The sequence below is a fragment of the Schistocerca americana genome, chromosome 11 (assembly GCF_021461395.2).
Source record: "Schistocerca americana isolate TAMUIC-IGC-003095 chromosome 11, iqSchAmer2.1, whole genome shotgun sequence".
NCBI lineage: Eukaryota > Metazoa > Arthropoda > Insecta > Orthoptera > Acrididae > Schistocerca > Schistocerca americana.
In genome coordinates this window covers 45730213-45743121 of record NC_060129.1, presented here as the reverse complement: position 1 = coordinate 45743121, position 12909 = coordinate 45730213, and the positions used below count along the sequence as shown (strand labels likewise).

At 42.4% G+C, this 12909-nt stretch overlaps 1 protein-coding gene across 2 annotated transcripts in view; it reads left to right on the top strand.

Moving 5' to 3' along the window:
- The window catches only part of LOC124554050 (Y-box factor homolog), a 137023-nt gene that overhangs the window by 90240 nt on the left and 33874 nt on the right, over positions 1-12909 (top strand). For both annotated transcript variants that reach the window (XM_047128085.1, XM_047128084.1), the window contains exon 4: positions 6061-6334. In XM_047128085.1, the coding sequence (XP_046984041.1) occupies positions 6061-6334 (274 nt within the window). The remainder of the gene's footprint in view (positions 1-6060; positions 6335-12909) is intronic.

The following is a 12909-nucleotide window of genomic DNA, read 5'->3' as shown; positions in this document are numbered from 1 at the left end:
TACTAACGACTACACAGTGCGGTGTCCTGCAGTTGACCATCTTGCCACGTTGTCCGCGCATGTCCTGAAGGATTTTCTGTGGAAATCACAGGCTGTGGCTGTTTTTTTCAATTTGGAGAAGGACTAAGACACCTACTGAAGGACTGGTATCCTCCATACTCTTTATATGCGGGGCTTTTGTGGCCAGCTGCCCTGTTTCCTTTAGGAATTTTTAAGACAGTTTTCAAGGTTCGTGTGGGTTCTGCCTTGTTGGACACCTTTATCCAGGAAAGCGGTGTGCCTCGGGGTTCCTTCCCGAGTGTCATCTTTTCTATTGCCATTAACCCTGTAATGGCCTGTCTCCTGTTGGGCTTCTCCAACTCCCATTTTGTTGACAATTTGCCATCTATTGCAGAGGGGGTGTACTCAGCATGTCCTCATAGTCTCTACTCCTGGAGCATTGATAATGGCTTTAGTTTTTCCACTGACAAAACAATTCGTTTGGCTTTCTGGCAATGCAATTGGTGCCCCCCTCTCTCCGCCTCCCCACCCCTCCTCCTCACCACCACCACCACCACCACCACCACCACCACCTTCACCACCTTCACATCTTGGGCCTCTTGCTCTTCAGTTTGTTGAAACAACGAAATTCCTGGGGGCTCACGCTAGATAGGAAACTCTTGGTACTCCCATATGTCTTAACTTGGCAGCCCGCTGTATGCGAGTCCTCACTGTCCCACATGTCCTCAGTGGTACTTCCTGGGGTGCAGATCGAACCACCCTCCTGTTTGTACCAGTCCATTGTCCATTAGAAACTCTACTGTGGGTGCTTTAAGTGTCGGCACGTCCATCCATCTGACACCATCTCAACACTATGCATTATTGTGGTATCAGTTTGGTCGTGGGTGCCTATTACACTAGACCAGTTGGGCCTATATGCTGAAGCTACTGAACTAAAACTGTCATACTGCTGTGATTTTTCTCCTCAGCAATTATGCATACCATTTGTCTGCCATGTGTGGGCACCCATCCTGTGCCACCTCCTTTGACGGTTCCTTTGATAGCCAGTATGGGGCCGTCCCTCTTCTGTTACCTCCTGGAATCCGCTTCGGCAACTGCGACGGCTGCTCAACTTCACACTACCTGTAACTTTACCGGTGGGTGTGAACCCTTCGCCACCTCGGCCTCTTGATGCGGCCCGTGTTAACCTCGGCCTTCGTTCACTTCCCGAGGACACTACTCCAGCCTCACTGTATTACCTTCAGTACCATGACCTTAGCACGGAACTTTGCGATAGTACCTTTGTGTACAGTGATGGCTCTTGGACTGACAGTGGTACTAGGTGTGGCTTTGTCATTGGCAGCCAGGTCTTTAGTTATTGGCTTCAGCCAGTTATTGGCTTCAGCCACACTGCTCAGTATCTACAGCCGATCTCTCTGCCCTGTAGTAGGCCACAGTGTACATTCGGTGACAGACTTTTTAATTGTCCTCTTCGCAAAGTCCCTGTTCGCTGTACACGGCCCGTCCCTTAGTGCAGTGGGTCCAGGAAATCTCACTCGCTCACTCTCGGTGGAGCCACTGTGATGTTTGTGGGCTTTTGGCCGTGTCGGTATGCCGAGAAATGAGGCTGCTGATGCTGCTGCTGCCGAGGCTGCAGTCCTCGTACCTCGGTGCACTAATTCGTCTGTTCCCTCAAATGATCTCCCTGTTGACAAATGTCGAGAGGCGGTGTCACTTTGGCATTGCCACTGGTCCTCGCTTCACGGGAATAAGTTCTGGCTTCTTAAGCCTCTCCCAGCCCTCCTGCCGGGAGGAGGTAACTTTAACTAGGCTGCGTATTGGCCACTGTCTTTTTAGCCATCGTCATTCGGTAATTGGTGCTACCCCACCACTTCGTACACATTGTGCCCAAGTTTTAACTGTCCTCCACTTCGACTTAATGCCAATTTTCTAACATTCTAAATCTGAGTTAATCGGCCGTTTTAACAAATGACGTACGCCCTGCCAACCACGTTTTATTTATCTGTCAAAGCAATATAGGGATGGCCATTTAATTTTTTGTTTCCTACCTCTGTTTCAGTATGGTGTCTTTTGTAGCCCTTTCTTCACACCCCTGTTTTTAGCTGTATACACTGTCAGTAGATATTGATGTATAGTTGTTTTTTAATGCGTGTCATTGTGTTCTGTTATTTTTACTTGGGTGCATATGACTTTTTTCCCCTCACTAAAAGAAAAATTTGTACACGGTTACAGTGAACAAGGGTAATGTTTAATTCAGTACTTAGTGTCGTTTTGAAAGCTGTCGTCAGCTCACTGTACCCTGGAGTGTTCAGCAACTGAGAAATATTTCCATAAATACTTTCTTCAAAGAAATAGACCATCTTGAGCGGCTTTTAGCATTCTCTTATGTGAAATAATTTCAGGAGAAACTACCATATAGACAATTTGAAGTCGGCCAAAGAAATCTGCTAGGAAATTTGTAACAGTGGCAAAGATGGATATAGTCAGCCCGCTTTTACAAAAACTCAAATTTAATGAGTTACATTCCACAGTTCTTTAATACCTTCTGGAAATGCAATATGAATTATCCTGATGAATAGTAAGTGAGCTGGTCAGAACTTGAAAAGGTACAGAAAAGGATTGTGAATCGTCATCACATATTTCAGCCAGGTTTTCTGTTGTAATAAAGGGATCAGACTAGTTACAAACTTCAAAATATAACGGTACATTACGAAGGCACTGGTTATCACGATAGTAGAATTCTTGCAATACAGCTGCGACACCCATTCTATAAACAACTTTAAAGACTTATAGCATTGCATGTGAATTTTGCTGAAGTCCGTATCAGTCGGCCAGATGTTTTTGAAGGATGAATTGTTAATGAACTTTAAATGGTTTTTATGCTGATGTCCTAGTGGTGTGAAGTATAGCCTATTTCCTGTTAGGTTTGTTGTTTATGTGCAACGTAAGTGTAGTGATGGGAAAATTTTGTGTGTTGCTGTGGTACATGGTGGCGTAAGCACTGCCAGTTTATTTCAAAGTGAGAAAATAAGCACCCCACTCACTACGTGGGGATATGCCTGAAGCTGTGAAACAGCAGCTGTGAGTGGGTTTCTTTACCAAAGGATCCCAAGCCTGAAAATAGTTTCCACAGGGCCTGAAGCTTGATAGCACATTTAAATGTCCCTGGCCAAAGCTATGATTTACTTGCTATGTTAGTTACCTACCACCTGAAATAAGTTTTCTTTGGAAGTGATGCAGGAGACATCTTAACACAATCACTGAGTGAAGTACTCACAGTAATATACTTGTTGGGACTGTACCCGTAGGTGCACTACAGGAAATCTGGGACGTGTAAGTGAAAATAGTAGCTCTTTACAGTAAATGCAGTGTGTATATGCCCTCAAATATGGGAAAAGTCTGGGAAATTTCTAGAATTCCAGGAATCTTTCATTGTTTTAGTTTCCTGTTAACTATTTTCAGTTTTTACTGGTAAGAACTGATAATCCTACCAAAGGATTTTACTGTATCCCATCACAGCAGAATAATACTGCAGCAATAAACACAAACGAGAGATGAGTACTAAAATAAAACTTCAGCTGCTAAGGAAATGGACCATTTACAACAACAAAACACAGTGCACACGAGGGTGTCTGCCAAGTGTGTTTCATTCCTTTCCAGTGACACTCCGCAGTTCACTAGACATACTGAAGCAAATTAAATAGTGCGCAGAAAAGTGTGCGAGGAAAACGGACTACTCGACTAGCGAGAACTGCCGAAGTACTGTAGCCTGAACAAGTGATCGTTGCGCCGGTGCCACAGTTGGCGGCCTAGTGTGATAGGAACAGCACCTCGGGTGGCGTGGCTGGCTGCACCGCCTGGTGACCTATATAATGAGGCCCTCAGGCACGGTAAAAGGGAAAATCGTGAAGCTGGAAGGAGCACTGAAAGAATGCCAGAAGTTATTGGACACACAAGTGAATACCGAAGATTTAGTTTGTGTACTTCTCATCGTCTTGAAATTTGGGCACCAGTTCTGAAGCTTACAGTAATAAGCAGTTGAAACTAAATGCTTGGAATGAAATTATTTGTTAACTTCTACTGGATATTGAGCAGCAGTTCACGGTTGAGAGGAATAACCTTTGTAAGTATTTAAGCATTATATTTATTCGTGAAGCCTCGCAAGTATAATGTTATCGTCATGACTACACGAATCTTCCTCTCCCTTAGCCGTTCCCTTTTCATTAAAAGCTTTGAGGAGGAGCACGTGCGTATAGTTGCCCGACGGGTTCCCTGGTCACTTGTGCACACGGCGTACTGATGACACGGTGGCCAAACAGAGTGGCGGTTGTGGTGCCAGAGTGTAGTAGGCTCCATTTAACACAATGCCCCGTCAAGACACCGTCACCAGTGGTGGCTGATGTGGAGGCAGGGCGAGGCAGCCAGCTTCTGGCGGTGCCACTGGGTGCTGTAGTGTAATAGGCTCCATTACTATCTATTCCCAATGATGAGCAACGCCACCGGTGGCGTGTCTAGCTGTGCCGCCTTGCGGCCTAGTGTAATAAGGGCCTAACAGGCCATAGGAAAGTGTTGCGAATGGTGGTTTGAAAAGACTCGCTTTTAGAGTAAATTTCACTTCACGCAAGGTGAATTGTTAAGTGTACAAAAGTGCTTTGAATTTCTTAAATCACAGTGTGTTGTCTCTGTGTTAAGATTTAAATAAGGATAAATCACTTACTGTTGACAGAATTTAGAGTGCAAAAGAAGAAATTTATCATTGCTTAAAATTTTACTGGCACTTTTGTCTGACCTATCTTAAAGCAGAAAACGTGCAAAGACGACAAATATTGTGTGTGAAACCTTGGCTTTTCTTGTAGCTACACTACGCAAGTTAATTTTACCCATTAACTTTCCTAATTTGTGTGGTGGTGCTATTGGCTACCATCATGTCGTATGATCCGAAAACTGCTACCATCAGCTGGTGGTCATGTGATGTGAGCTTTGATTGGCTTACAAAAGCACATTTCAATCTTTTAGTTTTTCAGAAACTTTGGTGCCTTGTTTAGAATTGGAATATATACTTTTATAATAAATATGCAGCACATCGTACATGTTGCTAAACATTGGAGGGCTTTGCAAAACTTGCTTCTTTTCTGGGGTTAATTTCCTGAGGTCCTGGGAAGTCCTACGCTGTTGTAAAGACCTTAACCATTCAAAGGATTGATAAGTTTCAGTGTTCTGGGGGAAAATACCGCCACAAACACGGAAAAGTATTTTCGCCTGGGAAAAAGTATACTTTCAACTGGGAAACACACAAATTTATTTCCTTGTCTGTGTATACACCCAGAAATAAATTTATTGTATCTGCTGGCATTTCAGTTATTAAAAGCATTTGCCTCTTGTCACTATCTGAGCAAAGATCTGACGCTAGAGTCGCAAAAGCTATTAGGATAAGCATCCAATAAATGTCCTTGCGTTTAGACATACGTTAGATATTGTAGTACGCATTTTCAAATTCAACCCATTGCAAAGACTAATTTTTACTGGCAGGATAATCACAATAAAAATAAGCATTAAATGATTAAATGAGTTGGAAGATCCTTCCTTCCAGTCGTCATGATCGTCATTTCCTTCCAGTTACTTTATTCCGACCTGATTTTTTAGACAGTATCTGCAGTCTGAGATCTGGTATTCCGAGGCACTTTCACCCTAAACAGTGTTTTAGAGGGACACAATCCAGACCCCCATTTTTGAATTTTTGCCACATCTATTTGAGTGCCCTCAAAGTTCACATCCAATTTACTTAAGTCATTGCAAGACTGATCTGGCATTATCTAGATTCACGGGAGTCAATCTTCTGCTATACTGGTGGTGCTAAAAATGGTAATCTTTCTTTCTGTGCGGGACAACTTTTGTCCTGTGCAGCATCTAAATTGTTAATTGGTAACCTGCCAAGTGAGATTTTTCTGACCACTCCTAAACCTGGCTTTTAGTGATGCTTTTCATTGAATGATAAGTAACTAGCTCCTGTAAACTATTACACAGTTCTGGAAGGTTTTAACTGTTTTGTCCTCATTTCAGTCTGCAATCGCCAAGAACAATCCACGCAAAGCTGTACGCAGTGTAGGGGATGGCGAAGTAGTGGAGTTCGACGTGGTGGTGGGCGAGAAGGGCAACGAGGCTGCGAACGTGACGGGACCTGGCGGCGAACCGGTGAAGGGCTCTCCCTATGCCGCCGACAGGAGGCGTGGCTTCCGCCAGTGGTACTACCCGCGCCGCGGCGGTCCACCCGGCGTTCGTGGAGGCGGGCCCCCCGGCACGAGGAGAGGCCCTCCCCCGCAGCGAGACGATGGAGGTGAGGACAGGTGCTCAGACCTTCCGGCTAATCTTGCGGGGTGCAGGTTTTGACGAGTCACTTCACCTGCTGCATTACGTTCTGCATCTGTCTGCAAATCTTCTAATCCTCTTCTATTATTACTTGGGCTAAATGTGTAGGTGCAAGTTGACAGCACAGAATATCTTTAATTTCAAAGTGGTGCAAATTAAGCGTACATCAAAATAATTGAGAGTACGTGTGTAGGTGGAGCTGCTTATGATCGGTGGGTAATTTAGTGGGCTTGCTAGGGTTTTGCCTGTAAGTTTGTGTGTTCTGGACTGACACAGCTAACTAGAGCACAGGTTGCTTGTGGCAATCCACGAATGAAACACAAAGTGGCGTGGACTGATGAGCTGACAGGTTGCACTGTGTGTGCTAGGTGGGGCATGTGACTGTGCCACAGTGGTTGTGACCCCCAGAGAAAGGAAATGGCCACCACCTTTAGCTTTAATGCAGCATCTTAAAAGATGCTGGTATTCTTTGTCCTACGCTGTATTTTAAACCTTGCTGGTTGTAGAACTAGTTTCTGCTTTGTAAGCCATTGCCACAGTAAGTTACCACCACTAAACAGAACACTATACTGTGAACGTGACTTGACAGGATGATGTGGTGTTAAACAGCAAGGTGAGGGCAGATGCTCTGTTGTATTAACTTGTTGTTAGTAGTGTTATACTAATCATTTGTCAACACTGCTACTGTGTTCTTTTATACAGGTCTGTTGGAAGTCCCTCATTGGAATTAATTCTTCTGGATCTTTGTCCTTCATTGATACAGCTGAATAATGATCATCAAAAAATATCAAATTATTTCAGCTTTATCTTCTGAATAGGCCCATCTGGAAAAGCAGGGTGAACTTGAAGATGAAAATAGTAAATATTTGAATTATCAAAATGATAAACAAAAAGTACGTGTAGGTAACTTTGATAAATTGACTACTAGTGTGAACATCTGTCGACAAAGTAGTTGAAGTGTCAGCACGTGGCATCTACAGTCAGTTCAGAAAGTAAGTTCTTTGGCTCTGTTGCCACTTTAATATGTATGGTACCTAGTTCGTGGTAAATGTCATTAAGTTGCATTGACAATATTGTTTCTGTGTGGTGGTGTCATAATTTGCATTTTGTCCTCTAAAAAAAAAAAGTGCTTCTGCCTCACCTACCAATAATGAAGATATTGTATAACAGCTAGGACAATGTGCATATTTGGCAACTGGGTTCTACAATTTGTGTTGACTGGAGTGGCAGGGAGGTTTTATGTGCAAAATAAATCAGCAGTAGCTACCCATTGCTTGAAAGTGTGCACATTTAGAGAGAGAGAAACAAACTTGGTTCTAAGGGTGCAACAAAAAGTTTGCAAGGTGAGACGGTTTTTAAAATGTTTTAACAAACACTGTTAAACAAATGCAGCCTTAAATAAGACAGTGGATGCATCAGCTTCAGTTCCTTTAAGAAATTGGTTTGAATCACCACTACTCTAAGAAATGTTACTTTTTCATCAGATTCAAATTCTTGCTCAAATTTGCAAGGAAGTTAAAATTATTTGATAGTAATCTTGCCTCCATAATGTGCAATATATGTATAGTGAAACTATTAGTGGATGGATCACATTGGAGCTACAGATATTACGTGGCAAATGTTTCCGACCTCGAGGCTGTATCAAAGATCAAACAATGTTAACAAAATTCACCATAAACAGAAAAGTTGTCATGAAATTATGGTGTATTTAATCTGTTGCCGAGATCTGAATATTGTTGCCATTTAACCATACATCATCCTGTATATGTGACTACTTCACCAAGTAGAGTTGGCATCATTTAAACACATGAATCTAAACATCTAGCATTTGCTCTGAAGTAATTTTAGGTATACAAGCTGATGGAACCAGTGGGATGTAGTGTGTAAAATTTGCTCAGACTTGACTGGCAGTTAGAAAGTGACATATATTGAAACATCCAAACATTTTGACACTGAGAGTGCTTACAAAAAGCTTAAAATAACTGGTTTATATTTGGACCCCAAAATTAGTCTATGCCATATTCCTGTTTGTTTACATTACCTGGTTGTGCCAGTTAGTATTAGATAGAAATTAACTATGGCAGTTGTTTAAAACATTTAAGATAGTCTTGAACAACTTTAATTTAGTAGTTACGCACAAAAACCAGTTCAGGTGAGTACAACCTGGAAAACAGTACTGCATGGATGACTGAAAAACATGGATAAACCAAGATAAGATTTTTCCAGTTACTGTTTAGTGTTGCAGATCATATTGTTAGATCACATTGAAAGCCCTCTTCATTATGTGGAAGGAATTGATAACTTACCTGGAAAATTACCCTTAATACACAAGACTTTTTAGTTAACTTTCAGAAAATAATGTTGCAAATTTTTGCTTCTTTTTATCATTAACCTTTTTCCCAACTACATTCTCCAATTTCATGGGGGTTACTAGTGACATGGTGTGATGCTTTATGTACACTTTCTCGCTCTACGAAAGTGTAGGCATCGTGTTTTTGTTAGTCTTCACAAAATGTTTGTATTTTAAATGAAAATAAACAATGTAATTATAATGGACCACTTAAGGCTTTGTTTCCATTTTGTCAAAACTCTGCAATTCATGCACAGATAATACCTGTGTGTAGTGAACTGTGAAAATTATACATCTTGAAATGAAATCTTGCTTCAGGATACATTATTATGAAGAGGGTCTTAAATTTTTCAAACAGAGATCTTTCATTTCAAGTGGAAATAAAATCTTCCTGCCACATTCAAATTCTCGTGGTTACTTTACACTTGCAAGAGTATGACCGTTTTTGCCACAGAGTTAATACATTTACTGCTCTATGTAATGTCATCAAATATTTAAGGGCATTTTTTGGTTTCTTTTAACTAATTGCTAATTCATCTAATTTCTACCTTTTGTAATGTCTAGAATGAGCAGTTTTTAGGCTTTTGTTAAGGACATCATTTTTTGCTTAAGGCTGTGAGTTTTAACTCTTATAATTTAGAGTTACACCATTACTGAGCTGCCTCTACAGACAAACATTTTGGAGGGAATGATATTCAGAGACAGCAACATACTCAAAAATTTATTTTTAAGTATATGCATATTAAGAGTGCAAATGAAAAAATTGTCTAACAAAAACAAAGGAAGAGGTAGATAACTTTTGGGACCTTCTAGAACAAACTGTGAACAGAGTAAATAAAAAGAATGTAAAAATCTTATTGGGAGATTTCAATGCTCAGTTTGGAAAAGAAAGGAAATATAAAGATATAATTGGAAAATGGAGTCCACATAAATTTACAAACAAAAACAGTCAAAGACTTGTAGAACTCTGCAGAGAACACAACCTTATATCTAAATCAACATACTTTTAAGAGGAAGCCAAGTAAACTTAAAACATGGAAACATCCAGACTGTAGGAAGGGCGAGTGGCAGCTAGACCATGTCTGTATGGACAAAAATTTTCATAAGGAGATCCACAATGTTAAAGTACTGAGAGGAGTAGACACAGGCTCAGACCATTATATGGTTAAAATTAAAATCAAATTCACACCGTTAAAGAAGAGGACCAGGAAAACCAATAAAATAAAAAGGAGGTTTGACCCACATCAGCTAATTAAAAATAATAAGTACCAACCAATAACACAAACCATCAAATTAACAGATGATCTAGAACAACTAGTGCCTAATCTTAAAAAAGAAGCAGAGAATCTAGCTCCCTTGAATCCACGAAGGAAACATGCATGGTGGACATCAGAATGTGACAAATTCCATGAAGATAGACACCAAGCATGGTTAAAGTTTCAAACACATAAAACTGAAGAAAATGCCATCAATCTAAAAAATGAAAGAAAAAAATTCACTCAAAATATTAGAAGAATCAAGAGAGGATTTCATAAAGATATTATAAAGTCTATAGAAGGTAATTATCGTAAAACCAACTCCAGGAACTACTACAAAATCTTTGGGAAACAACTACAATAATATGAGGCCCCTACACTAATACTGAAAGATAAAGATGGAAGAATGACACACAGTAGTCTCCTTCCGCCGCCGAGCAGTGTCAGCAGTGCGCAAGTAGCAGCATTACTGCATTTACTAGGCAATCTTGTATTTTAATAACCGTTTAAATTTTGTCGATTTGTTTGCGCTCCCTGTAGATTAGTTCAGAAGTTCCTTGCAAAACAGTTTTTAGCATGGATAGGGACTGCAACTGCTGTGTTCGGATGCAGGCTGAGTTGGCATCCCTTAGCTCCCAGCTTCAGGCAGTGTTGGCTTCGGTCACACAGCTTGAGGCTGTTGCCAATGGGCATCACTTGGGGGGTCCGGATGTGGGTTTGTCGGGGACGGCCAGCTCGTCCCACGCATCCCCCGATCGGACTACGACTGTGGTTGCCCGGGATACTGCCCGCATTGAGGCTGATCCCTCACCTGTGGTAGAGTGGGGTCGTCTCAAGGTGCGGCAGGGGGGCGAAAGACATTCCGGAGGGCTGAACGGAAGGCCTCTCAAGTTTGTCTGACGAACAGGTTTCAGACTCTCTCAGGCTGATACTGATCTTCGGCCTGACACGGCTGCTTGTCCCGTTCCAGAGGTTGCCCCTCAGTCTGCAAGATCCGGGCGGTCGCAGAGGGTGGGCTTACTGGTAGTTGGGATCTCCAACGCCAGGCGCGTAATGGGGCCCCTTAGGGATATGGCAGCAAGAGAGGGGAAGAAAACCAATGTGCACTCCGTGTGCATACCGGGGGGAGTCATTCCAGATGTGGAAAGGGTCCTTCCGGATGCCGTGAAGGGTACAGGGTGCACCCATCTGCGGGTGGTCACTCACGTCGGCACCAATGATGTGTGTCCCTATGGATCGGAGGAAATCCTCTCTGGCTTCCAGCGGCTATCTGATTTGGTAAAGACTGCCAGTCTCGCTAGCGGGATGAAAGCAGAGCTCACCATCTGCAGCATCGTCGACAGGACTGACTGCGGACCTTAGGTACAGAGCCGAGTGGAGGGTCTGAATCAGAGGCTGAGACGGTTCTGCGACCATGTGGGCTGCAGATTCCTCGACTTGCGCCATAGGGTGGTGGGGTTTCGGGTTCCGCTGGATCGGTCAGGGGTCCACTACACGCAACAAGCGACTACACAGGTAGCAGGGGTTGTGTGGCGTGGGCTGGGCGGTTTTTTAGGTTAGATGGCCTTGGGCAAGTACAGAGAGGGCAACAGCCTCAACGGGTGCGGGGCAAGGTCAGGACATGTGGGGACCAAGCAGCAATCGGTATTGTAATTGTAAACTGTCGAAGCTGCATTGGTAAAGTACCGGAACTTCAAGTGCTGATAGAAACCACCGAAGCTGAAATCGTTATAGGTACAGAAAGCTGGCTTAAGCCAGAGATAAATTCTGCCGAAATTTTTACAAAGGTACAGACGGTGTTTAGAAAGGATAGATTGCATGCAACCGGTGGTGGAGTGTTCGTCGCTGTTAGTAGTAGTTTATCCTGTAGTGAAGTAGAAGTGGATAGTTCCTGTGAATTATTATGGGTGGAGGTTACACTCAACAACTGAGCTAGGTTAATAATTGGCTCCTTTTACCCACCTCCCGACTCAGCAGCATTAGTGGCAGAGCAACTGAGAGAAAATTTGGAATACATTTCACATAAATTTTCTCAGCATGTTAGTCTTAGCTGGAGATTTCAATTTACCAGATATAGACTGGGACACTCAGATGTTTAGGACGGGTGGTAGGGACAGAGCATCGAGTGACATTATACTGAGTGCACTATCCGAAAATTACCTCGAGCAATTAAACAGAGAACAGACTCGTGGAGATAACATATTGGACCTACTGATAACAAACAGACCCGAACTTTTCGAATCTGTATGTACAGAACAGGGAATCAGTGATCATAAGGCCGTTGCAGCATCCCTGAATATGGAAGTTAATAGGAATATAAAAAAAGGAAGGTTTATCTGTTTAGCAAGAGTAATGGAAGGCAGATTTCAGACTACCTAACAGATCAAAACAAAAATTTCTGTTCCGACACTGACAATGTTGAGTGTTTATGGTAAAAGTTCAAGGCAATCGTAAAATGCGTTTTAGACAGGTACGTGCCGAGTAAAACTGCGAGGGACGGGAAAAACCCACCGTGGTACAACAACAAAGTTGCTTTTCACAATATATATATAAATGACCTAGTAGATAGTGTCGGAAGTTACATGCGGCTTTTCGCGGATGATGCTGTAGTATACAGAGAAGTTGCAGCATTAGAAAATTGTAGCAGAAATGCAGGAAGATCTGCAGCGGATAGGCACTTCGTGCAGGGAGTGGCAACTGTCCCTTAACATAGACAAATGTAATGTATTGCGAATACATAGAAAGAAGGATCCTTTATTGTATGATTATATGATAGCGGAACAAACACTGGTAGCAGTTACTTCTGTAAAATATCTGGGAGTATGCTTGCGGAACGATTTGAAGTGGAATGATCATATAAAATTAATTGTTGGTAAGGCGGGTACCAGGTTGAGATTCATTGGGAGAGTGCTTAGAAAATGTAGTCCATCAACAAAG